General features: G+C 38.6%; 1 protein-coding gene across 1 annotated transcript in view; it reads right to left on the bottom strand.

Annotated features, from left to right (window-relative positions):
* Window positions 1–351: 351 nt before the first annotated feature.
* FAM185A (family with sequence similarity 185 member A) overlaps window positions 352–23,731 on the bottom strand; it is a 37,625-nt gene continuing 14,245 nt past the window's right edge. The window contains exons 5-8 of the mRNA XM_030480959.1: window positions 19,645–19,686; window positions 12,708–12,803; window positions 10,204–10,338; window positions 352–832 (exon numbers count right to left, since the gene is read on the bottom strand). Coding sequence (XP_030336819.1) covers window positions 717–832; window positions 10,204–10,338; window positions 12,708–12,803; window positions 19,645–19,686 — 389 coding nt within the window. The 3' untranslated portion in view covers window positions 352–716. The remainder of the gene's footprint in view (window positions 833–10,203; window positions 10,339–12,707; window positions 12,804–19,644; window positions 19,687–23,731) is intronic.

Below are 23,731 nucleotides of genomic sequence, written 5' to 3'. Positions count from 1 at the left end.
CATAATGTACCCTTATGATCTAAAGGACATATTCACATATACACAACTTAAAACCTGAGCCAACACTCTGAACTTTTCTTTGCTACACTCAGTTGGCAGGAAATTCCTCAGTTTTAAACCACAAACTTCAGTACTTCTTTTACAAGGTGTCATATACATGTATGGAAAGGCTTTTTAAAAGCTCCATTTACTTTCCTGTGTGTTTGCATTGCGGGAACACAAAATCCTCCACAAAAATCACACATGCCCTTGCACATGGCATGCCTCCTTCCCTCACATCCTTCCCCTGCCTGAGAGCTGACAGTCCATCATGCAAGGCTGACCGTAACCCACAGGAAACGTAGCAAAGAAACAGATCGCAGGTCTCGTTTATTAGACCAATACTTCCATTTTTTGGCAAGCTTTTACATGAGGGGAACAGTCAAGTGGACTCTTACCTTACTCCAAACTTTTGTTTGAAAGGTATCAGTTTTTAAACTGACATGGTAAGTGGGTTATACAAATCCTGAATATGTAAGATCTTGTTGTTCCTAAAAGGCACTAAAAGTGACCTGTTAAGCACCAGCCACAGTCACAGGCAAATCTTGGGTTAAAACACCCTCATTTTTAATACTGGTTCTCTCTTATATTAAGAATATACATCAAAAAAGGCTCATAATTTTACAGAAATGTTCCTTTCCAATCTCGTGATTTAATATCTTTGGCCTATTTTCCCTTTAAGAACTCTTCAGCTTGACAGACTGGATCCAACTTTGGCTTTTAAGACACACTTTGCCATTTTGTGTGTCAGCCTTAATCCATCTGTCTGTTTCGTCCCGTTGATTCATGTGACCTGGAAAAGAAAGTTCTGTTCAGTTTAATTTGACACACAGTAAACATATCATCTTCACATTGCCATTTTTCCAAGCTCCCTGGAAATACTTACATGACTTTTATTTAGTAAAATTTATGTATTTTTAACAGGGGATTCGGACATTTCATTCTTGATACAGTTTTTTTGCATTAATATAATTCCCCATAATATGTTTATTGTAATAAAGTTGTGGATTTTATTATATAGTTCTGTAGTTTTTGCTATGGGCTGGAGGCCAGGTGCCCACCAAAGCTGCTCTATCACTGTCCTCAGCTGGAACAAAAAGCTCCTGGGTCAAGATAAGGGCATAGAGAGATCACTCACCATTTACGATCATGGACAAAACAGATCTGACTTGTGGAAATTAATTTATCACCAACCAAATCAGAGTTGGATAATGAGAAATAAAATCAAATCTTGAAAACACCTTCCCCCACCCCTTCCCTCCTCCCAGGCTTAACTTTACCCCCAAATTCTCTATCATCTCCTCCCTATCAGCAGTGCAGGGGGATGGAGAATGGGGGTTGTGGTCAGTTCACCACACGCTGTCTCTGCTGCTCTTTCCTCCTCAGAGGAGGACTCCTCATGTTAGACATTAATCTCACTAAGTAATTTGAAAAGTTTTCATCTTTATTGTAAACACAGAAGAGAGACAGGGGTAAGACCTGGTTTTCCACATGACCAGACATGTTGTTACTATTACTGCTTTCACCCCGAGATGTCTGTCTTCTTACATGTTTCACATAAACTTAGTATGCATGGTCACGCTCTGAAAAGCTCACGATGTAACAGACAAAGGAAGAAGTTCAACTTACCCTCATTTTACAATTAAGAAACTGAGGTCAAGAAAGAATAAATGACCTTCCAAATTTATCCAAAAGATTTATGACCAAATCGGGAATTAAACTGGGATCTTTTAAGTCCCAAATCGGTGCCTTTATCACAAGATCAACCTTCACTTTGGTTTATCTTCACAAGATAGCTTTTATTATTACTTTAGTGTTCGTGTGACTGAGTGAATTCTAAGTTTAGAACTAATTTCAGCCTGGAATAGCATAAGGGATGGCAGGAAAGCAGATTCTGAAGCAACTTTGCAAACATGCTCTGCTCTGACCTGTAACACAGCTGAAGCTAAGTTTTGGCCACGTCAAAACCGTGGCGAAACTCCAAGAGACATCACTGCATTGGTTTCCACAACTCCAGCCTGTGCGCCAGAACCTTCAATAGCGTTTCGGCATTTTGGTACTTCTAAGTGGGATTAATTTAAGGTTATGGTCCAAGCCCACACCAATTCATCAGCAGGCTGAGGTACCGCTTAGAAGTATGGGATTTTCAGCGTCCAACACTGACTGAGTTCTCCCACTAAATGAAGAGGTATTTCAGTGTCTGTTTTTATCAGACTACAACATGCCTTCAAGGATCTACATGGGGATGTCCTAGTACAACTTCTGCACTCCCAATTGCTCCAGGCAGCAGCAGCCTCAATCGCACTCAGTCTCATGATCATTCCTACCGTAAGGTAGAATCCACAGTTCCACTACCCACCTAATTACAACTTCAATCTATGATGATCATCACGAAGTTGAACAGATGTGTGGTACCCAAAATCTGTTAAAATCTAAAGTTTCATTTCCTCAGCTAGCTTCCCTGAACCATTAATTTGCAATTGTATTGTATCAGAGAATACAGAACAGAAATGACAACAACATCTGTCTTTTAAGTAGAGGGTAGCCCTTAAAACATTAGATCAGTTTGAATTTCAAACAGGAAATAGCCTCCAGGTGTCAAAAAAAAAGTAAACCAACAAAGAAGCGTAAAGGAAAATTTCAGCTGATCCCTTAACAGAGTTGTGGGGCATGGAAAGCGCACCCCTTCTTCCTAAGGAAAGAGGACTCAATCAATGTATTTCCAGAAAGCGCACATTGGAATGCTTGGTCCCAGTTCCTCTCTCTCATGTCTTTGTCACCATGGCTTGTACTTCCACACAAGGAACAAGCCCTGAAGCACAGTCAGCCCTGTATATGAACACCTTCACACACTGCTCACACCCTGCCTAAAAAGTTAAAGAAGTGTTCTGAAGAAACACAGGCACAAATTAACATGAGCTGTTGCAAAGCTCAGTTGTTGTCTGAGCTCTGTTTCTCATTTTGCATTTGCTTTGTGAACTTAGGAAAATGTTTTGTTCCTTATGTTTCTTCTTGGAGATTTGCCTGTGAAGGGAATGCAGAAAATATCAAACTGCCTGCAGGAAAGTGAGCGTCAAGTTCCACTCCCCAGGGATTAAGATCTTCAAACTATTTTAGGTTTTACCTATCCCCAGTAGCGGATCAAATCAAGCTTCAGATATTTAAGTAACTTTGTGTATGAATCACTAATCAAGCAAAAAGGTTGGAGACCTTTTGATGACAGTTTGGTCTTAACTGTACTCACTGCCTGTACTCTGAATACTGTGGGAGCATAAGTGGATTTTGAGGATCACTTTGCTAGCATGATTAAATCACAAAAGCCAACAGCCTGGGGGATTCAGAAGCAGGGGGATATCAAAATTAATAAAGGATTTAATTTCAAAACCAACTGGTCAATACAACAGATGTGAGCTCAGGACAAAACAGATGCACCACTCTGCTGCATGGTCACCTTTTCCATTTGTTTCATTTTGTTGTTTTGGGTGGGGTGTGTGTGTGTCCCCTTCCCCTATGTGCGGGTGTCTAAAGGCAGGGAACACCTTTAGAGAACTTCACACAGGCAAGTACTGTTTATTCACTTCCCTTCCTGGAGACTAGAGAAGTTAGAGAGAGTTTTATTTTCATCTCTTAAAACACACACAGAGCAGCATATTTTATGTGTTGTTCACTGGTGTTGCTAGGACTGTGGTATATCTCAAAAAGGCTGTGAACAGCTTGAGTTAAATGCAAGCTGAAACCAATAAAAATCTGTAGGATAGCATCTCATCTCATGTGTTTTATAAAAGTTGGATGAACTTTCTATTTGACTTGAAGGAATGTAATCTTTTCCAGATAGAACCTGGGTCTTTGTTTGTTTTTTCAAGATACTGCTTAAGGATCAAGGCTTCACAGAGGGACAATATTTAGCGGGACACTGTAAAACAAAGCTCTTCCCACTCAATTCTAGTGGCAAAGAGTCAATAAAAACTGCTTCTAGGAAAGAAGGAAAGTTCTGAAGTGCCTTGAGAAAACAGAGAGGGACATGACAGTGGATAGCATTACTCATGGGATCAGAACCGTAACTGAATGCGAGTCAGCTGCACAGTGGGAGAGGAGGGCTGCGCTTGGACAGCTGTTACAGTTCAGAAAAGACTTCGGTTTCAGCAGACTGACAATACAAGCTCTTTCAGTTATTTCCCTTTTAAAGGCAAGTCGTTTGCCTCACGTTACTCACTGCCCCTTCAGCTGTATATTTAACCCTGGCACTCCATGCAGCCAAACACACACACATTACCTGAAAGTAAACAATAGAGAATTTCTGATAACAAAAGCACTTAAACACACCCGTAAAGCTTTGTGCATGGTACATGAGACTCATGCAGTCAGCTCCCTCCATGCACACTGGCTTTGAAGCAATCCTAAGGGCTAAGTCCATAGTGCTTCATAGGCCGCTCTCTCAGTAGTACTGTATGAACCATTGTGTGAGTGGTGAGAAATAAGCTATTCCTGAAGGTAGGAAGCATCTGTCTAAATCCCCTTTGTTCCAGAGGGGAGTCCAAATCTAACCTCAGGCAGACTTAAAAGTCTCACTATTTCAGTGCACGACTGAGTGAATGATTGTTCTAAGGAGAAAGGTGCTCCTATCACAATCTACCTGGAGAACCAGACAGGGTGAAAAGACTTGATGTTATTAAGAGCCGAGAAAGTCAGAGGTAGGACAGTGGTATCAATGTCGATCTTCTCAAGGGGATCTGGTAATTACACAAGCTGACTCTCTCCAGAGGCACATGAAGAAGGCGGCTATTTACAGTGTTCCTGGTGATCAAAAGAATAATTGGATGCTGGATCAACCCATAAGGTAAAGGCAACATATACCTGGAAACTTTCACAGGAGGAAAGGGGTTAGACAACAGGGGATTACTGTCCATACCCAGGACAGACATTGGAGGGAAAGCGCAAGGTAACATGCAAAAGAGCACCCTACTACCTGTGTGCATGGTGACCACAAGGCATGGCTGCAAGAGGAACACTGTTCACATGTGGCTCACCGAAGCTCTAGTGCTGTAGATGGGGTGGGATAGTACCAAAAGCTAAAGATCCTGTTAACTGGTGCAACTGTTGTCACATGGATGACATAGGGAGCACATACCCCTCGACTTGGGAGAAGACAGTAATTCCCAAAAAGTACATTCTTAGTAAGAGGACAGAAAAATACAAAGAGGTCGGTTTGCCAACTTGAGTAAGTAAGGACAGGGATTCAGGATAACCTACACAGACAAACATCCACAGCCCCTGAGGAGCACCTGTGGCACTGTGGCACTTTCACCAAGGAAACTCACCTGAGTGCTGAAAACCAGAGGGAGCAAGTGACTGCCAAAGCTAAAAACTCACTCGGCATTGAGCAGATGGATTGCATCAGGCCAAAGGTTGCTGCTGGAAATGAGCTTGGCACTAGACCTGGGGCCAGGCATGGGGAAAGATCTGGAATCAGAGGAGTCCCTCGCACCAAAGATGGAAGATTTACATGGTTTAAAGAAAGAGGTTATATTCCAGACAATTAGATTTGGAAATGGGCACCATCAGCTCAAGGACCTAAAGAAAGTCTCTGAATGACTGCAAGATGTTTTCCAGCGAGCTTAGTTGTCAGCACACAAGCTGGCAGCAGGAGTGGGCAGAAGGGTGCCCACTGTCTGCAATCATTCAGTCCCCAAATGTACCCACCCCCATGCCTCATAACTTTCCTTTGAGTTACTGCAGGGTGGGTGGGAGTAGATGGTCACATCAACTTCAGACAAAGAGAAAACAGGTCTGAAAGCAACCTTACCAAGGATGCACTGTATCTAACCCAACATGCTCACCTAGCCGCTTCTTCACAGTCTACAGTATTTAGAGTGGCCTGATCAGGTAAGTGCCTACCATCAGAAACTTTATCTTACTATTTAGCTAAGTTTTCCTTACCGTAAGGTCAAATCATAATTTCTACTCCTATCACCAGTGGGCAGAGAACAATTTACTTCTTTCATCTCTGCAGTAATTTCTTACATACTGGAAAAAACACATCTTATCTGCCCTTATTCTTCTATTCTTTAGAATCATAGAATCATAGAATCATAGAATCGTAAGGGTTGGAAAGGACCTTAAGATCATCTAGTTCCAACCCCCCTGCCATGGGCAGGGACACCTTGCCCTAAACCATGTGGCTCAAGGCTCTGTCCAACCTGGCCTTGAACACTGCCAGGGATGGAGCATCCACAACCTCCCTGGGCAACCCATTCCAGTGCTTCACCACCCTCACTGTAAAGAACTTCTTCCTTATATCTAATCTAAACTTCCCCTGTTTAAGTTTGAACCCATTACCCCTTGTCCTACCACTAGAGTCCCTAAGGAAGAGTCCCTCCCCAGCATCCTTGTAGGCCCCCTTCAGATACTGGAAGGCTGCTATGAGATCACCACGCAGCCTTCTCTTCTCCAGGCTGAACAGCCCCAACTTCCTCAGCCTGTCTTCATACGGGAGGTGCTCCAGCCCTCTTATCATCCTCGTGGCCCTCCTCTGGACTCGCTCCAACAGCTCCATGTCCTTGTTATGTTGAGGACACCAGAACTGTACGCAGTACTCCAAGTGGGGTCTCACAAGAGCAGAGTACAGGGGCAAAACCAGTATTATTTTTTTTTTTAGTCTTCTCTCATTAATCATGTTTTTAGGCCTCTGATCATGTGCTCTCCTCTGGAGTCTCCACAGTTGTCCACATCCTTTTTTGAAGCACAGTACTCAAAACTGGACACATTCCAGCGAAGTATTACTAATCCCATGTAAAGCCAAAGGATTATTTTGAGTTCTACAGAACAGTCATGTTCATATACTGTTTTTTTTTTTTTTTCAGCTGCATAACACTATTGTTTCCTCTTTAATGATGTTTTTATTGAAATATTCCTCCTTTTGGAACCACACAGGTAATTATTCCTATCTTCATACTTTGAACTTAACCAGGACAAATGACTTATTGGAAGAAAGGCCTAAAAAGCATATAAATCAAGATTATCTGAATTTTAACCTTGTCCTTCAACATGACAGTCTCCTAAGCTCCTTTTCTGCTTAAATATTTGACACTTTTTTGTCTGCTATCCTTCCTCTTACCATATATAGTACCAGTTACAGTTAATGATCTCTACAGTCTTCTTAAATCAGCAGACTTCAAAATACAGGCAGACCTGGAGACATGGGGAAGGTACAGACATTGAGCAACAAGGGCTTCCCTCTTCACCAGGGAAAGGAAAAGAATGCCTTGCCATGATTGCCACCAGAAATTAAAGGAGTTGCTCAAGCACTCAAACTAGACAGCCGAACAACCACTTTCACAGATGGAAACCGGACCAGTGGTTAGCATGAAAAATCTGGTTTTATAACAGATCTCATTATACCACACATGCTACTTCTAAGAGTGTGTGCTGGTGTCAATGGAAACAAATGCCTTGTCCTTGCAAATTACTCTGAAGAGTAAACTCCCTGGCACCGCTCTCCAACTCCGTCCATGCATCAGCAAATGTCCCAGTTCTGCAGGAACTCTTCCTTTTCTAAAAGAGCAAAACACCTTTTCACAGTCTCATCACTCTGACTCTAGAGCATTCACTCCAGGCTTTCATCTTCTTGCTTTGACCAAATCCCACTCTAGTCCTTGGCTACCTTGCAAAACCCTGGATGTCACTGCTTGTGGGACTGTAGTTTACTAACTTCCCCACTCAATGTGGAAATGGGAGCCACGAAGCAAGGTGATGCTGCACACGGTAACTGCTGTAAGAGCAGGAGGGAAGGCTTTCCTAGAGCAGGTGACAGACTAGGGGCTTGTTTACCCCAGTCACAGAACTCTGTCTTCCCACTGCAGTCTCCTCTCTAACATCTCTCAGAATATTCCGAGTGTCAAGACAAGCTTCCTGAAAGCAGCTGGTTCCTGTGTTATCCACATGAGAACTGGCCAGCTTCTGAAAAATCATCTATTTTTAAACTAACCTTTGAGCTCGGAAGCATAAAAATCTAAACTGCCATGCTCTTGTGATTGAGTTTTTTTTTCTACTTGCAAAACCCCTCTTCTGTCTCCATTTTGTATTTCTTCAGTTGCAGCAGCAGGGCAACTATAGACTCTACCTAAAATTTCAACAGTGGATAACGTTTTCATGATATAGAAGCGGTGTTAAATAATTTTTTCTTTAACACTGGTTTAATTTAACATTTTTCTTGTACAAGAAAATTCTCAAATACCAACTTTAAGAAGAAGAGATTATTGAGAATAAGGGAACAAGTGCTTGGCCAGTAGAAAGAATACACTGTCCCCACAGGATAAGGTAAAGAGGAGGAGAAGCAGGAAGCATCCCCCTTACCGTGCCCAAGGAATGTTACTGACTTGGCAAAGAGGCAGACTGTTTTCAAAACGGTAAGAAAAGGAGCAAAGCACATGTTAAAACAACTACTCTTTACGTTTGTTACTTCTACCTGATCAATGAAGAAAAGGGAGAAGAGCGCTGCTATAAATCACTGGTTACATTACGTGAGAAAACACTGAAAGCTAAATGCCAGGTATAGAGACAGATGAAGATATGCTACTCCAGCCCAGCACTAGTTTAGCTGTATCCTGCAGAAAATCTCATTCCAGGGTCTCTTTTTCATTCACCCGCATTACAATCGATTTAGATTTATTGTTTAATAAATTTTTTGTGCAATGATTATCAACAACTGATAATCACTGGCCTAACACCGTTTCCTCTGCATAACCCTCACTGATTTCCATGCCTTTGGGATATGTTTAATTTGAAGGTTAACTAATCAGAGCTGCTTTTGGCCTCAACTGCCAAGATCATTTCCATACAGAATGGTGGGTTGAAAAATTGCATCTGTTTCAGTGACGACTGTCCTACATAAACACTCACTGGGTTGTGAAACAAGAGAAGCCATTCAGCTGTGGATATTTGAAACACCACTCTTATCTTCAACATTCCCAGGGTAACAAGATGATTGACTGGCCTGTGGTCCTCATTCACCGGGAAAAGTGTTCTTATACTGCTGAGGCAATTCATTCCATAGAGCCTTGCTAGAATCTGGGGTCCTTCATAGGTTTCTAGCCTGAGAACTTCTAACCAGGTTTTTAAAGCTATTGTATTTAATAACCACCAGTAAATTTACATGCTAGTTACTGTTCAAGGCAGGATATATATGTATATGCCTATACATTTCAAGAGTATTATTTTACATAAGCAAGCTACATACTGGTATTATGTACATACACTTCTAACATTCCCTGACTTTGAGATTATCAGCTTACATGGGAGAGGAAAAGAAGTTTTAAGCATATTTTCTTAGGTTTAAAACCAAAGAAAAACTCAAAGCCTCACCCAGTCTGCTATCAAATCAGGTCATAATGACATAATACATTCAGAAACAAAGCTGCAGCCTTCAGACACATCGCATTAATGTTTCCTCTTGAGCAAACTGAGTAATTGGTAACATCAACAGCCTCAACTTGTAGATAGACACGTCCGGAGAGGGGGAGAGAAATACACACCCTGACAATGAATCGTACAACTGTTTTCTAAAGCAGGAAACAGCAAGACTTGGGATTCCCAAGTTCAAGTTTAAATTCATTAGAAGAATGCTTCCAGTAATCACAGGCACCTTTCCATTTACTCTGTTCCTCTATGCTCCAGCTTCTTCTGCTCTTCTCCTAGCTATCTCCCACCCATCATTTCAGCACTGTTTAATATTTACACTGCACATTCATAAATATGCTGTATTCCCCTTTTACTTCCCCCTCCCACCCAACAGACAGACAGCCTTTCATTATGTTTTTTAACAGACATTCCCTGGCAATTTATTATGTGTGACAGTCTAAGCCAACAAAGCAATGGGTCAGCTTCAGCCCTGGATTACCTCCTACAGTTCACTGAAATAATGCTGAGGGTGAATTTGGCTCCAAGGCTTTTATTAGAGAAGCAGTTGTTAGCATTCACAAGTCATTTACTAAACAAAATGAAAAAGTCATCTAGTAACATGGGGAGTACAATGGCACAAGGAAACATTTGAACCTGAAACAGATGAAATAAGAAGCAGCCAAGAGCAATAAACTCTTAAGGAAACATAGCTGCCTTTGACTAAGGCCAGACAGACATCTATTGGAAGCCAAGATTAGTAAGCCTTACCACTTATAGTTACGTGATCATCTTTGGAGGCACTCTGTGTTTCTTTTAACTGAATCTCTGAGCTCACATCCACTTTCCTTCCAGACAACTGTAAATAGGCTTTGAGTGAGGCAGGTACCTTGACTGTAATTGAACCTGGCATAAATTTAAACGAAAGCTAGTTAGTTAAACATTGAGATCAAAGCACAAAACAGGCAATTATTCAGCTAACTGGAATCAAATTGTTTGGTTTGGGGTTTTGGTTTTGGGTTTTTTTTGTAAGAGCCTTCAGACACTGTAACCTCTCTTTTTGTCTCTGAAAGGATAAATGAAGATATCATCATTTATCATAACCAGGATACTGTATGTCACACGGAGAAAGTGGTGTCACAGTATTTCCTTGGCAGACATGAAAATTAAGATTGACATAAACTGCTAGCAACAGCTCTTAGTAGAGGATCTTATTACAGGAATGAGCAAGGAAGCAAATCTAATACATCTCAAAGTATTACGACTTTAGTTTCATCTTCTAGTTGCCTATTTACACTTCTGAGCAAGGACAGGGGATTGGATTTGATGATTAATCCATGGCACATTAAGAAGGAATTGCTCCTCTGGAACGATGAGGTGATGCTTACACACTCTTAATGTTGCAATTGTCTTCGCTTTACTGCCCAGGGCCAGCTGTTCACATCCTTGAACAGATGCAGTCTCAAAAGTGACTAACCAGTTTAGACTACATATCACAAAAATGTAAACTACTGACAAAATTGAAGCTTTGGTGACATGAATAATTCTACCCTTGAGGTTAAAGCAAGAAATTCTGACTTCTGCTTCCCCTAAATATGTGCTTCTATGCACCTGGAAGAGGCTGCCCAGGGGGGTTGTGGAGTCTCCCTCTCGGAAGACATTCAAAATCCGCCTGGACACATTCCTGTGTAGCCTGCTCTGGGTGACCCTGCCCCGGCAGGGGGGTTGGACTGGGTGATCTCCAGAGGTCCCTTCCAAAACTAACGACTCTGAGATCTAACTAAAGGCAGATGCTGGGCCCCCAGTCTCCTCACACTGGTCATATTTGGAATTACTCAAGTCACAATGTTTGGAAGCTGTGCCCTACACATTAAAACAAAAACCTAGCAAAATTCAGCATACATGCTACTTAGTTTTTGCCCAATTCCTACTCCTCTTTAGAAAAAGATAAAATATTTTTTCGTAAAAGCTGATGCAGAACATGGTAAAAAACCCGATGTTATAACAACTAAATAGTGGTCAGAAAGCAACCCTAGCTGTGCAATTTAAATTCAGCAGAATCACTTGCCTGTGACAGTCCTGATGAACTAGTAACTGTCAGTATAGCTGGGCCTAAATTTTGCTGGAGCCACAAAAGCCTTAGGATAAGAAAGCACTTCATCTTCGGGTCCTCCTTGGAGAGTTGCTCAGTGATGTGACTCATAAAATCCAACACACATGCAGTTAATTTATCACGAATGGGACATTTTCTACACTGCAGCTGTCAGCAGCTACTCTGAATTTACAGTGTGAATGAAAACAGAACTTGATCAACTTTGTCTTTACTAAACTGTGCTGCCAGAAGAGATGTCAGGCAATGTTTTGAAATTAACATTAATTAGCTTTTATGAAATATGTTTGTCTTTCCTACTAACTCTAAGAGATATTAACTTATTACTAAGTGATTCAAAAGGCAACTAAGAAATAATATAAAAATAAATTTCTTTGCACTAAAGAAAGCAGAACAGCTGGTATAGAAGAATGGCACACAAGTTATTTCAATGCATTTCCTTCATTATTCCCATTCTGAGTAACTGCTAGGTTTTAACAGGGCACAGGCATTGTCTCATGGACAAGAGAAGGGTACCAAATACTGTGTTCAATTAAAACACCTGCAGTGCTTGACTTGATGTGAAAGTATAAAAATGCTCTAGTGTGTGGGCTTTTTACTTCAGAACTAAGACTAACAAGATGTATTCAGGGCTCTGACATTTACGGTATCATATCTTATGAACGGTAAACTATGAATCTGACTGTAGGAGTGAGCTTTTACCTAAGAAGTGAAATTCTAGTGAGCAATCAGGAGAAAAAAAGGAAGACTGGTAAGGTAAGGCTCTCTCATCTTTGTTTTTCTGCCTTCCAATTTCAATAACAGGACATTCTAACCAGTAAAGGCACGAAAAATAAATGTAAATGTGTGTCAGTTGTTACTCTGCACACATATGTATCAGCATCATGGAGTAAACTCTGCTCAAGGCAAAGACTGTAATACAAGTCAGCTCTGCAGGATTCTGCTGGGTACACTGCCAGGAAAAAAAGTACTGAAAAACACCAAAAAATCTGTAATCCATATTAAGTATCATTGCCCCTTACAAAGTTTGCTGTATTATCAGTATATACACCTTCTAATAATGAGGTAAAAAAGAATACAGATAACCAACAAAGTATGTTTTATTTCAGATAGATAAATATTTCACATCATAAGCTGCAACAAAAAAAGATCTTAGTTTCCTAACCTTTCTGGGATTTCAGATCCACGTTTCTTAATTGGCTGACATAAACATCTATCGTCCCATGATGTGTAGAAGCTTTCAGACTTCCATCTGATGAATCTAAGGAAAAAAAAAAAAAAAAAAAAATCAAAACCATGAAGAACTTGTCTAATATTCACTCTTTAAAAATAAAGATTTGCTACAATCTTTCTTTGTTCTTTGATTTTGCTAGTTCTTCTGGGTTTGAGAAGTATCTTATATTTACTGAATGTCAGATTTCTCTTAGAAAAACAGGTTTCTGAACAAAACTGATCTCCCCACTCCAGAATTGTGGCACAGACACATCCCAGGTCATACCCCTGCAGCTGCTACTGGACTTGTAGCATCTACAAGGCCACAGTAACACTCACCTCTTTCTACAAGGATGAATTTATCTTTGTGCAAAGATCAAGTGCAAACTTTGAACACTAAGATCTATTCTAGATTCCAAAAGAGTTCATTTGCTCAGGCTCTGCACAGGGAGAACTTTACCCATGGAAACAACAAGCAGTTGTGCACTGTAACATCTTGTTACACAGAAGAACTGTGTGTCAGGCTTTGTAAAGTCTCATTCGCTACACATATGAATTTTAAATGAATGTTTGAGATAACCATTGCACTTTAATATACATAGGAAAACAACATTCGTTCTTTGCCCTGGAACAGACACACGTATATTTTCTTCTATACCTTATTAGCTGAAATTTGTAACAACAAAACTTCCTGAAGAAACATTTCTTACAAATAAAAAGCCTTTAAAAGCTTTAATTGTATACTTGAGAAGTGGTCTTTCATTACTTGCAGTGTGTTCCAGTTTTAAATTGCAAAGAATTGATGAAGCAACGCTAGAGAGGCATAAAAAAATTAAATATGTACCTGAGAAAAAGGCAGTCAATGAAATAGCTTTTTAGATACAATGCTAGAAATAAAAGTATTGGCAAGAAATCTTGAAATACTGATAGAAACTGTTTTTCTTAGTTTCTGGATGTGCACAGAAAAAGAAACAGTCAGGCTTTCAGAACTAAAACAACAAAGACAAACCTGAATGACACTTCCCATTTTAAGAAGTAAAAAAATTCATGAAAGAATTAACTTGATGAATCATAACAAAGATATCTAGCATTACACCTTACCCTTGCCACTCGGTTTCAACTCTAAACAAACTCATCTGGTGCTTTTCTGATTCCAGACCTCAAGCACAGATGTTGAAGATCAGAGTATTACATACAAGAGTAAAAGCACAGAAAGGGATTATTATCCCACAGCTGAAACCGGTTTCTTTGGAAGGGAAAGTGATTAAAAAGTAATTAAAAAGTAGCCAATCCATATTTAGTCAGCTGAGAAGCCGAGACTGTCTTTGCCTAACAAGAACACAGTGACAACTGGAACTGGATGTTTCTGTCATCTCAATCGACTTTATGTTGAAGCAGCTGTGTTACAAATCTGAAAAAGAAAACCCCAAACATTAACTCTTCATTAATTGAAAATTAACGACCTGGAAAAAAGGTTTTTCTTGTCTGACAATGAAACACTCTATTGATCATTTTTACAAAGGTTGTTCATAGCAAGTTTGAAAGGTAAAGTCATTAAAACAGCAATATTTGATATGAATCAACCTTTTTGAGTATTTTTAGTAGCAACAGCTTGACATGTTCATGTAAACGCTACTTTTGCAGATATTCCCAATCAAATGTAACAACAGCCAATCACCAAGTCTCCACATAATCTTGACAGAGATTTTTTTGGCGACAGGAAAGATCCAGCCTCTGACTCTTCTGCTTTGAAAAAAACATGCAATTAATTCCTTTATCTGCACTAGGAAGAAAGAAGAGTCTCCAGTGCTAGGACAGTGACCGTCTCTAGGGAGAACAACTACTAACAGTCAGTACACCGCCACCAGCCAATGGAGTTTTGCAGGGACCAATGGTTTATTCAGCAAATCCTTCTTCTTCCCACTCTTCAAATGCAAAAGCAGCACTTGTAAGATTCTTCGCAGTGGAAAGATGCCTTCTGCAAATCTAGCAGCTCCACTGCAAGACTGAAAAAAGTGTTCTTCTCTAGATTTTTTTATTTATATACATATATAAATATAATAAATGTAAATATTATATATGTGTGTATATATATGAGTTATTCTTTGGTGAGAGACTGGATTCTGTTTGCAGAAGGCACAAACAAATAAAGGATGTAGGAAGAGGGAGTAGGCATAGGTTCACCAAGGTAGAGATTTGCCTGTAAAGTGAAAAAAAAAAAACAACCCCAAAACAAAACCAAACACACCACAACCCAAAAAAACCCAACAAAAAGCAAAGAACAAAGAACTCTGAGGAAAAGCAAAACACTTTTCCATTGGAGAGCAATCTTTTGAGAATATGGTTTGCCAGATTTTGACTCCCAGAGTGCACCACTGAATAGAAAGTTTCACATGGCAGAAGAAACAACAGCAAAGCTTCAAGAACTGTGAGAAGCTTGTCAGCATTAACCAAACACTAAAGCTGACATTACAATACCTGGTTAACTTTCACCTATGGAGATAACATGAAATATATTTTACAGAAACAACTGGATATGAGTTACAGAGGGAATTTTATGGATATGATATTAAATACAAATATTAAGAATGCTAAAAGACAAGTTGTTCATCACTTTTACAAATCTATCAAAGATGCTGCTTAAGTTTTGTGTCTAACTCTAAACAAATGAGAAGATGAAAAAAAAAGAGAGAAATGGATTAAACGCAGCAAAGATGGGGTTATATAAGAAAAAAGGCCAAATTTAAATGAATACTTCAACAAGAAAAATTACCCTATATTAAGTAACACAGCCTGGTAGGACAAAATACGTAACTGAAATAATAATGGAGACAATACATATTTTATAGTTATGACAGAACACACCTAGGGCAATTTATTTTTAAATATATACCCAGTGTTAGCTGAGATCAATGTGAATAACTGAAGGCAAAACCAAGAAAAAAAAGGCGCAGAGTTTGAATTCAGACTTTGCTAAGGACTGACAGCTCAAAGGGAAATTAACCATTCTACTGGGAATGGAACAGATGGTCACTCTTGAGCAACTTTGGCTATTTAAGAATTTACTAGCACAGGAAGAAAAAAAAAGTATTGAAGCAAGATGTCCTCGACAAGCTTTTGTTAAGCTTTATGAAAAATAAATACAGCTTGAAAAATAAAACCTAAGTCACATCACTTGAGAAAGACTATGCAGTTAAATATCACTGAAAAGTCCACAAGGCTGACAAAACTAAACATCATTTGCAACATCTAGTATCTCTTCTTCCTTCATGTTATGAAGTACTGAAGAAAGGATTAAACAAGTGTTCTTTCCTTAAATATAAATAAAAACATATTTACTTTTCCTAACAGCACATAATAACTGACCTTTCTCATGTTAAAAATTGGTGACAAAACTGGTTTTCAACAGGAAAACACAAAATAGTATGATTTGGTTAAAGACAGGAGAAAGTGTAAGATTCCAATGAATCTGAAGTGCAAGGAAGATTTAATTCCTACTTAACTGGCTGCCTAGTATAATTTGTTGATAAGAAGTGGTTAATTTTCTCATATTAGTTCTATCTTCTAAAATTGTCACATGAAAAATGAGAAACTGAAATGTATATGTTAAATAGACTAATTTCACATACTACTAAAATATCATTAGTAGTTCTTACCATACCCATCATCCGGACCTGGCAAAACAAATGATGTAACACAGAAAGCAAAGGAATCTCTCATGAAAACAATTCCTTTGCTAACTAAATTGTCTAGATTATCCTTTTACCTCTAAAGGATCCAATTTCTACCTTGATTTTAAAGTTGCATCTATTGGTTTTAAAGGCCATAGTCTCTTTTGGATAACTTACTCTGTTCTGAAAAAAATCATTATATGCCTCAATCCTGCATCATAATACAATATGCCAAGTACATCTTCCCCTTGATAAGACTCTGACCTACTACACATCAAAAGGGATCCTCCTCGAGTATCTATCCATGCTGTCCACACACTACCATTCCATGTTAACCATCTCTGCAAAACAATCAGCTATATGCCTCTACTTTTTCCTTGCCAGAATAAGTCCCTGCTGCCCATGAACTGGTTAAGATTGTTTCTTCACCTTTGAAACAACCACTGTAAGCTTTATGATTTCTGACTACAGAAGATTCATTTCTACAATGAATAATTGGGTTAAACGTAAGTAATCCGGTAAGGAAAAGCCATGGGATTTGGAGCTGGTAGGGGAAAATTTGGCTTGGCAGCAAAGTAGAGAATACATAATTAGACCATACCAATAACATTGAGAAATAAGCAAACTCTAGCAGCACTGAACACGAGCCAGCAGTGTGCCCTGGCAGAAAAGAAATCCAACAGTATCTTTGGCAGTATTAACTGAAGCATGGCCACTTATCAAGGGGAGGGACTATGCCTCTCTACTCAGCACTTACTACACTACACCTAGAATACAGCATCCAGTGCTGGGGCTCCCAAAAGAGGGTTAGACATCAATAAACTGGAGTGAATCCAGCAGAGAAGCACCAACATAGCCAGGTTGTGGAACACCCCACCCCTCAGCCTCTCCTGATGTGGAAGGGCTTGCTCAGCTTGGAGAACAGACTCCTTCAGGACCTGACAGCAGCCCCCTGGTATCTGCAAGGAGGTGATCAAGAAGACAGAGCCAGACTCCTCAGAGTGGTGCATGATAGACCACAAATCTATTTTCAGTCCAGATAGAAGGAATAATCTTTTCAACCCTGAAGACAGTCAAGCAGTGGAACAGTTTGCCACAGTGGCTGTACAGTCTCCATCCTTGGAGGTTTTCCAGACCATGGCATAAACCCCTGAGCAATCCCACAGCTGGTATGGCCTTGAGCAAGAGGCTGGAGACTAGAGACCGCTTGAGCAGGGGGGCTGGACAAGATGACCTCCAGAAATCCCTTCCAATCTCAACCATAGAAATGTTTCTGCAACTTCCTGAGGTCTCTTCCAAACCTGAGTTTTCCTATGAATTTAGCGCATATGAATTTAAAAGATTAAGCTAGTTCTAAAAACAAAGGACTCAGTTACTTTTGGTAAGATAATTCAGATTTATAATGACTAGTTTAAATAGCAACTTAAACTAGAAGTAAAAATAGGTCTGGTTGTTTCAAACTATGAAGTCATTCAAAGTCCATAGAACATTTGATACAAGTAGGAAGCCTCTAATATAGAGTTGGAAAATAATGTCAGTGACTAATAATACCAAAATAAAAAGAAATAAAAATATTCTATGAATAATAATGCAGAAGATTAGAGAACAGCACTGGTTTCCTTTTTTAATACAGAATTATACAAGAATAAGAAACTGTCAAGCCAGTTGCTTATATTTTCCCCAAAACATTTTGAGGAAAAAAAAGTATCCATCACTCCCAAGTTTGACTTGTAAATAAATCTTTCAAAAGCAAAGGATACATCCTCAATCTAATTTTTTCTGTAAACTGATAAAATCCTATCTCCAGTGAAGTAAACAACTACATGCCTATGAAAATCCAGCCAAGGAAGTTGGAAGATTTGAGTTGTTCTGTCTATTTCTATCAGAAAATCCATCAGGTCTCCTGACAATCCAACTAGCTACCTTGTAGCATAAGTCTGTCACACACAAAAACCTTTCACTTAAAACTTTACATTTTCTTTTTCAAGTTTTTAAGAGTTGAACCACTGGATGTTAGAAATCTTTTACCTTTGGAAAAAGCTATAAAAATCTAAAGTATGTTTAACGCTCTTTAGGAAAAGATTAAGTCTAACTAGTGCTTTCAGTACTGAAACAGAATTTTATTCAACTCTAAGATGTGTCTTAATGTTTAAACAGAACCTGGTTAATTAAGGAAAATCATCATCATCTAGTTGATGGAAAAAGCTATCTCCTGTGGTACGAAACCTTTATTTAAACACTTCATACTCCGAGTTTATTTAAGAGAAAGAAAAAACAGACTAGCAAGCTTAATTTAATTCTGTGGTTTAATGACTAACTCATAAGAATGTGTATTGCATTCATTTTCCAGGAAAGTTAATATAGATTGCTCAGAAACATAAGAAGAGCAGTAACAGTACAGATCGTCCCTGAACAATGCTTAATGAGTGACTATGGTTACTATCATTAGCAGAAGTCTTTGAGATTTGGACCCGTAATCAATTTATTTACAGAATGGGAAATCCTTCTACGTACATTCAGGAGTCACTGAGCCTTGTCTATGATTGCTACTTCAATTTTCTGTCATAGAAATAACCAGAATTTGAGTTTTTTACTTTTGTTTTGAGGTACTCTAAAAATGCAACTGATATAATATGTACCACAATTGATAACTCCTAGTTATCCTGTTGTATATCCTGTTCAAGTTCCTGAAAGAAAATTTATAAGCCATTTTTATTTCTGAAGGGAAAGCAATGATTAGCATAATAGTTTGGAGACTATTATCACAAGCTTTCCCCCTCCCAATATGTAACACATCAATGATCAATGCTTCGTGATGTAAAAATTAAACACAGCTAGTCATCAATATCAACAAATGTAAGAGAACTAGGCTAAAGGCAAAATGACTGCATTTCTTTTGCCCCTTTATTTAGTGTTTTCTTGTGTCCTTCTATGCTATCTTAATCTAAAAGATGGCACCTAGATTCAGCCTGACTTGTGCAAAGCCCAGTAACTAATGTGGCATCAAAAGCAAGTCAGAGTGCCTTGCCCAACTGCAAAAGGCTGACAGTGAAGTTTGGAAAGAATCTCCTTCAGCTACACAGCTACCAGTGCTACTGAAAAGAGGGCAGAAACATCTGTAAGGAATTACCTCCTTTTTACTTTCCCTGTGAGCATTTAGCTTTTAGAAAGAAGGGAAGAAGAAGAAAAGAGATATCTCTAAGAGAAGGTAGAACCTACCTACTGTGATATTCCCAGTTTTGGTCTGAAGGCTGGTGTTACCTATTAAGAAGAGAAGAAAAAAACATTAAAAGCATATTTAACTGCTTTCTGAAATCATAACAAAGGCTAAAGTAATGTGGACATATACAAGGGCATTGCAGTTGTAGTAGTATCTCTCATTTGCATATAGAAGCAAAATAGCATAAACCAGATACATTGCTTGAATATTATTGCTTTACAAACAAAAATCTCAACACATGTGGGTAACAGTGAAATGATTCCAGATGAGAAAAACACCGAGTAAAGCTTAAAGACACAGACTGGATGTGAGAGAGAAAAGCAGAGATGCATTGTGAGGCTAAAGCACAGTATTTTCTTATTTTATTTTGGGCCAAATTTTTGTATGTTTGCTCTGATGCCTGCAACAGCACTATGGATGATTTAAGTAGTTTAACAGGATTAGTAACATGAACAGTTTCTATTTTCCTCTTTTTTAAACATAGATAGACACACATATATTCCCCCTGCCCCGCTCCACGGATGGGTTGGTTGGTTGTTTTTCTTTCTTTTTCTGCAAAGGCTGCTTCCTGGACTCACTGAACTTTATCTACTCCCTCCAAACTTATTCTCATGTGCATGATGACCCCTTGTCAATGCTTTTCACTGACTTCAGTGAGATCTGCGTGCGTTGGAGAAACTGGAGAACAAAAGTGAGTAATGCATAATGTAGAATGGTCTCCTAATGAACTTGCATTACTTTGAACAGGCACTGGTGTTTCAGCCTCAAAGATCTCAAAATAAATAGTCTTCCCCTTTACCTATGGAACCAAAAGAATCTGGGAGGATGACAGATGTACCTCATAACAAAAAATCCATCTGTATCTACTAACAAAGTTGGTAGAAACTTCCATAGTTCCATGCGTACGCTACGCATGTATAATTGCCTCAACAAATGCTTTAATTTTGAAAACTAAACCACAACATGTCATTCCTGCCACACTCTCATCCTCCCAGGAGGACAGATTGCAAAATAAAAGGTTGATAATAGTAACCGAGTCCAAGTTAGTAATACACATTATTCACAACAATTTTCAGATCTTTCAGAATTGGCCTTTAAAAATGGCATGTGGAACAAGCTCTGCTCCTATCTTCTGTAATTACACAGTGGAAAACAACCATTAGGGTAAGATGCATTCCATTGTATGTGACCTAGAGTGATTTTCTTAGTGATCTGTGGGCTGGAAGTGAGAAAAGCAGCCTATCATCAATAGTCTTCAATTCATCATTTCAAGCACACACTGTACAAAATACTTAGGGGTTCTGAAAAATCAGAATTGAAACAAAACCATACTTCAATGAACTTGAAAGACGTTTGGCTCTACCATTTGCTGTTTTTAAGAGACACTATAATTATCCCACCCTTTTCCCCATATTATCATGACTAGTACTTATTTTTGTACAAGCTACAAAAAAGCCTATGGTTTTGTCAGCCAGCAACTTCCATGGAGCTGAAGTTTGATTACACTCTGCCTGAATATAGCCCCTGGGACTTGTGGATTTCTGGTTTGTTCTTTGTTTTTCTGGGTTTTTTTCCTTTCTGTTTTGATAAGCAGGTCCTTGAAAAATATTAAAACATGTCGAAATCAAACTCCTACTAACCACAAACTTATATGGCAGATACAACTAATGTTGCATAATGTATGCATATTAGTGTGATAGGCTCACTTCAAATATTTAACTAAAAAAAGAAAAAAAAAAAAAAGAGAATTGTTTTTAAAGCGGTTAGGAATGTCCTGCTGTGTTATGACAGTGCACAGAAGTGGTCTTTTGGTCATGTAGTTGTCTCATGAAGGCCAATGCTTAACTTACAATTTTTAAGCTAGCCAAGCATTTTTTTGGACATATCAAGGACAAAGAGAGAAAGAGCTGACTAGAGGTAATTACTAGTTTGATTATTATATCCAACTGACTTCAGCACTGTAGTGCAATACTAAAAAATCCAAAAATATAATAGTTTTAATAGAATAGTTTTAGAATATTGATGACAGCGGCTTAGTGTTTCTTTCTTTTATTGCTTCTGAAGAAATAGTCAGCTTTTCTATCATGTATAAGCTTCTCCAGAAACACTGTAAAACTTCAAACTACAGTACTGGAAGATAGGATCAGTATAGGACTGGGGCAAAAGATGGCTTTTGGGATATAAATAAAGGCATCACTTTACATTGTATTATTTCCATTCCTTCAATTTGTTTTAAAGGCTCTCAAGGTGGCATGGTTCTGATGTACAGAACAAACCAACTAACCATCCCACAGCTTTTTAACACTTTGACTTTGCATTTTAAATTTCATCAGACTAAAAAGGAACGAAAATAAATTTCTACAATCCCACTTTCTACACAGTGAAATCCAGAAACACAGCTGAAATTTATGGAACATGCTTTGGTATATCAGATTCTTTTCAGAAGGGATTATAGAATGCCAAGCTCAAGCATTATACCATACTATCTCCAAAACACTGCAGATTTTCTATTTTGTCTTATTCAGGTCACTATAAGGCAGCTATATGGTCACCTTTTCCTACATATTAATTCGTGTGTAAATATATAAAGTAACTTCAGTAACTAGGTTTTCCAGTCTGATTCTCTTATAATGAAATAGTTACTGGACTATGACAGATGAACAGGTCAAAAGCAAATATAAAGTCCTGCACGTGAGACAAAACAATCCCGTAAGTCAGTGAAAGTTCAGTGCTGACTGTTGGCAAAGAAGCTTTGCAGGTAAGGACCTGGGCATCGTGATAGACACCAACTTCAGCATAAATCTTATCTATATGATAAGAGCACATAAATCCCTCATGACACTGAGGTACTGAGGTAAGGCCAGAGAAGGCTATTGAGAAGCACAGTACTGCTGATTTTATGCCAACTATAGTATCAGCATATTGTCAGGTATAGGGAAAAAGTGGTTTTAACTGCCCAAGAAACAATCTGTCCAAGTGTTCACAAACAAAACTACTACTAAAATTGAGCTACCTCATGAGCAAAAAGTAGAAGTGACCACTTGTTTTCTAACATAAAATTATGAAAAGAGTTTATCTTTTCCACTAATATTTATGTGTCTGTGTGCATATATATGCAATATAATAATTTAAAATACTTTAAAAGTATTTGCTCTTACTATTAAAACATGACTGAAGAGCATGATGTTTTGCAGGAAATATTTTTCTGGAAAAACAGAAGAACCAAGCAAATGTTAGAGTGCAATTGTTTTCAAAAGAAACAGCTAAAATAATATTAGGTGTTCCAAACCTGCTTAGGGGAGAGCTCATAAAAATAATCCTGAAGTGACATAAGAAATGTCTGTATAATTTGGATACAATTGTATTTGTTTTCATATTGTTCTTCAGCTAAATGACAATGAGGCATTACTAAGGAAGTCACCAACTACAGCAGTTATTTCATTTTTGTCAAAATAAACTTTTGGCTGCGCACAGAGGCATGAACATGCTCACACACTGATCATTCCACAACACCATTATATGGGTTTGAAGTTAGAAAGAACAAACCAGAACAGCTTAGACAGAAGTACCAGTAACAACACATTCTACATGTACTCTACATGTACAATAACAAGGAAAAAAGTTATTTCTACCTATGCATGCTGAAGTGAACTTTACCTAATAGGTTTAGAAACCATTCTTAAATTCACTACAAATGGACAAAGGACTTGCTCCTTCAAGGAAGAGTCATTTTTCCAGCAAGACAACACAAAATTGCTAAGGAATTGCAGCAAATTGTTTCTAAGGCATGTAGTTGGAAATCTGGAACTCTGACTAACCTGCGTAAATTTCACTCTTTGTACATTTCCCGGTTTGTTTTACTTAACATTAAATCACCAAACCCACACTACAGCACAAGCAGAATTCAGTGGGAACTTTGTTAAATTAGAAAACCACACCAGATTCCAACCTTGAGTGTTGTTTAAATAAAAGATTCTCAAGTTAGTTTTAGTTCTAGGTGAAGGACATTAAAGGGCAGATGGATAGAGACTTCCCCCCCCACTCCCAATCATAGAACAGAAACTGTCACCACTCTATTAGTATAGG

This window comes from Strigops habroptila, chromosome 3 (assembly GCF_004027225.2).
Source record: "Strigops habroptila isolate Jane chromosome 3, bStrHab1.2.pri, whole genome shotgun sequence".
Lineage (NCBI taxonomy): Eukaryota > Metazoa > Chordata > Aves > Psittaciformes > Psittacidae > Strigops > Strigops habroptila.
The sequence above is the reverse complement of the archived record's forward strand: the minus strand, read 5'-3'. Positions and strand labels throughout refer to the sequence as shown.